Below are 1,112 nucleotides of genomic sequence, written 5' to 3'. Positions count from 1 at the left end.
ACTTAGTTCTCTATATACATATAGATATATAGAACTAAGTATATCTGCAGTAAAAATATACATTCCTGTTTGACTTTTTTCTTTGCATGATATTTCTTTCTGTTGTTGTATTATTTCTAATTTATAAATAATTATTCAAATGCTTTTGATTTTTCATAAGTATCATTTTAGAATGTATTGCATTTTAATGTTTGTTCACGTAATCTGCTTGTTCTGCATAACTCTGAGCTAAATTTTTCCTACTTGCTCATTTAGAAATGAGTAAACAGCTGCCAAGTTTCTTGATAGCTATTTGTCTTAATTTCTAGTTTGGTACAGTTTTAAACCTGCTTTAATTGTCAATTAGAATTAAAGCATTAAAATTTCACTTAATTGAGAATCATAGAGGTCACAAAACATTTTTATATAATATGCCATCTATTGGACATGCCATTATACTGTGACTTATTCTGTCAGGTATAGGTATCGCTATCAAAAAATAAATGTTTCAAAAACATAAAAGTATTTTCCTGGTAAATTAAGAAGCCAGACAATTTCCCTCGGGAATTTTCTAATGTATTAACATTTTTATGGACTTATTTTCTACATCTTCAGTTAAAACATGTATCTTCTACAAGAACAATTATGAAGACTATTGGTTTCTTCCTTAGACTGAAGATGGGAAACTAATCATTGAAGGAATGCTGGATATTTTGGGGGGAGTAAAACAGCCTATACAGCTGAAGATGCAAGATGAAAAGCAGATCTCTTCTTTTACCACACTGACTTTACCAGATACTTTTTCCACCAAAGGGTAAGTTATCTTCATGCTTTAATTCTTTGGATGGTCTTCATATTTCCTTTTTTTGCATGTGCTCTTACGGAGGGGAACTGTGTTTGTGTGTAAATGCTTATACTTATACATAGCTTCATATAATCCTCAGGCAACCCCATGAATTAGATGTTCAAAACCCATGGCTCTTTGAGGCCAGTTAATTTGTGACAGGTACCATGCAGCAGAGCTACATTCAACCTTCATTTTCTGGGATCCACACCCTGTGCTCTCCATTCCTCTGCTACAGGGCTTTTCTCCTGGAAGTCTGCACTCCTTCTCTGGAAGAGACAAACTGTAA

At 33.2% G+C, this 1,112-nt stretch overlaps 1 protein-coding gene across 1 annotated transcript in view; it reads left to right on the top strand.

Moving 5' to 3' along the window:
- Positions 1-650: 650 nt before the first annotated feature.
- The window catches only part of LOC102017140 (ras association domain-containing protein 6-like), a gene marked incomplete at its 5' end in the record, with an annotated part of 10,994 nt that continues 10,532 nt past the window's right edge, over positions 651-1,112 (top strand). The window contains one exon of the mRNA XM_013505818.1: positions 651-793. Within this exon, the coding sequence (XP_013361272.1) occupies positions 651-793 (143 nt within the window). The remainder of the gene's footprint in view (positions 794-1,112) is intronic.

The sequence above is a fragment of the Chinchilla lanigera genome, unplaced genomic scaffold, assembly GCF_000276665.1.
Source record: "Chinchilla lanigera isolate Chin_1 unplaced genomic scaffold, ChiLan1.0 scaffold00101, whole genome shotgun sequence".
NCBI classification, from domain to species: domain Eukaryota; kingdom Metazoa; phylum Chordata; class Mammalia; order Rodentia; family Chinchillidae; genus Chinchilla; species Chinchilla lanigera.
The sequence above is the reverse complement of the archived record's forward strand: the minus strand, read 5'-3'. Positions and strand labels throughout refer to the sequence as shown.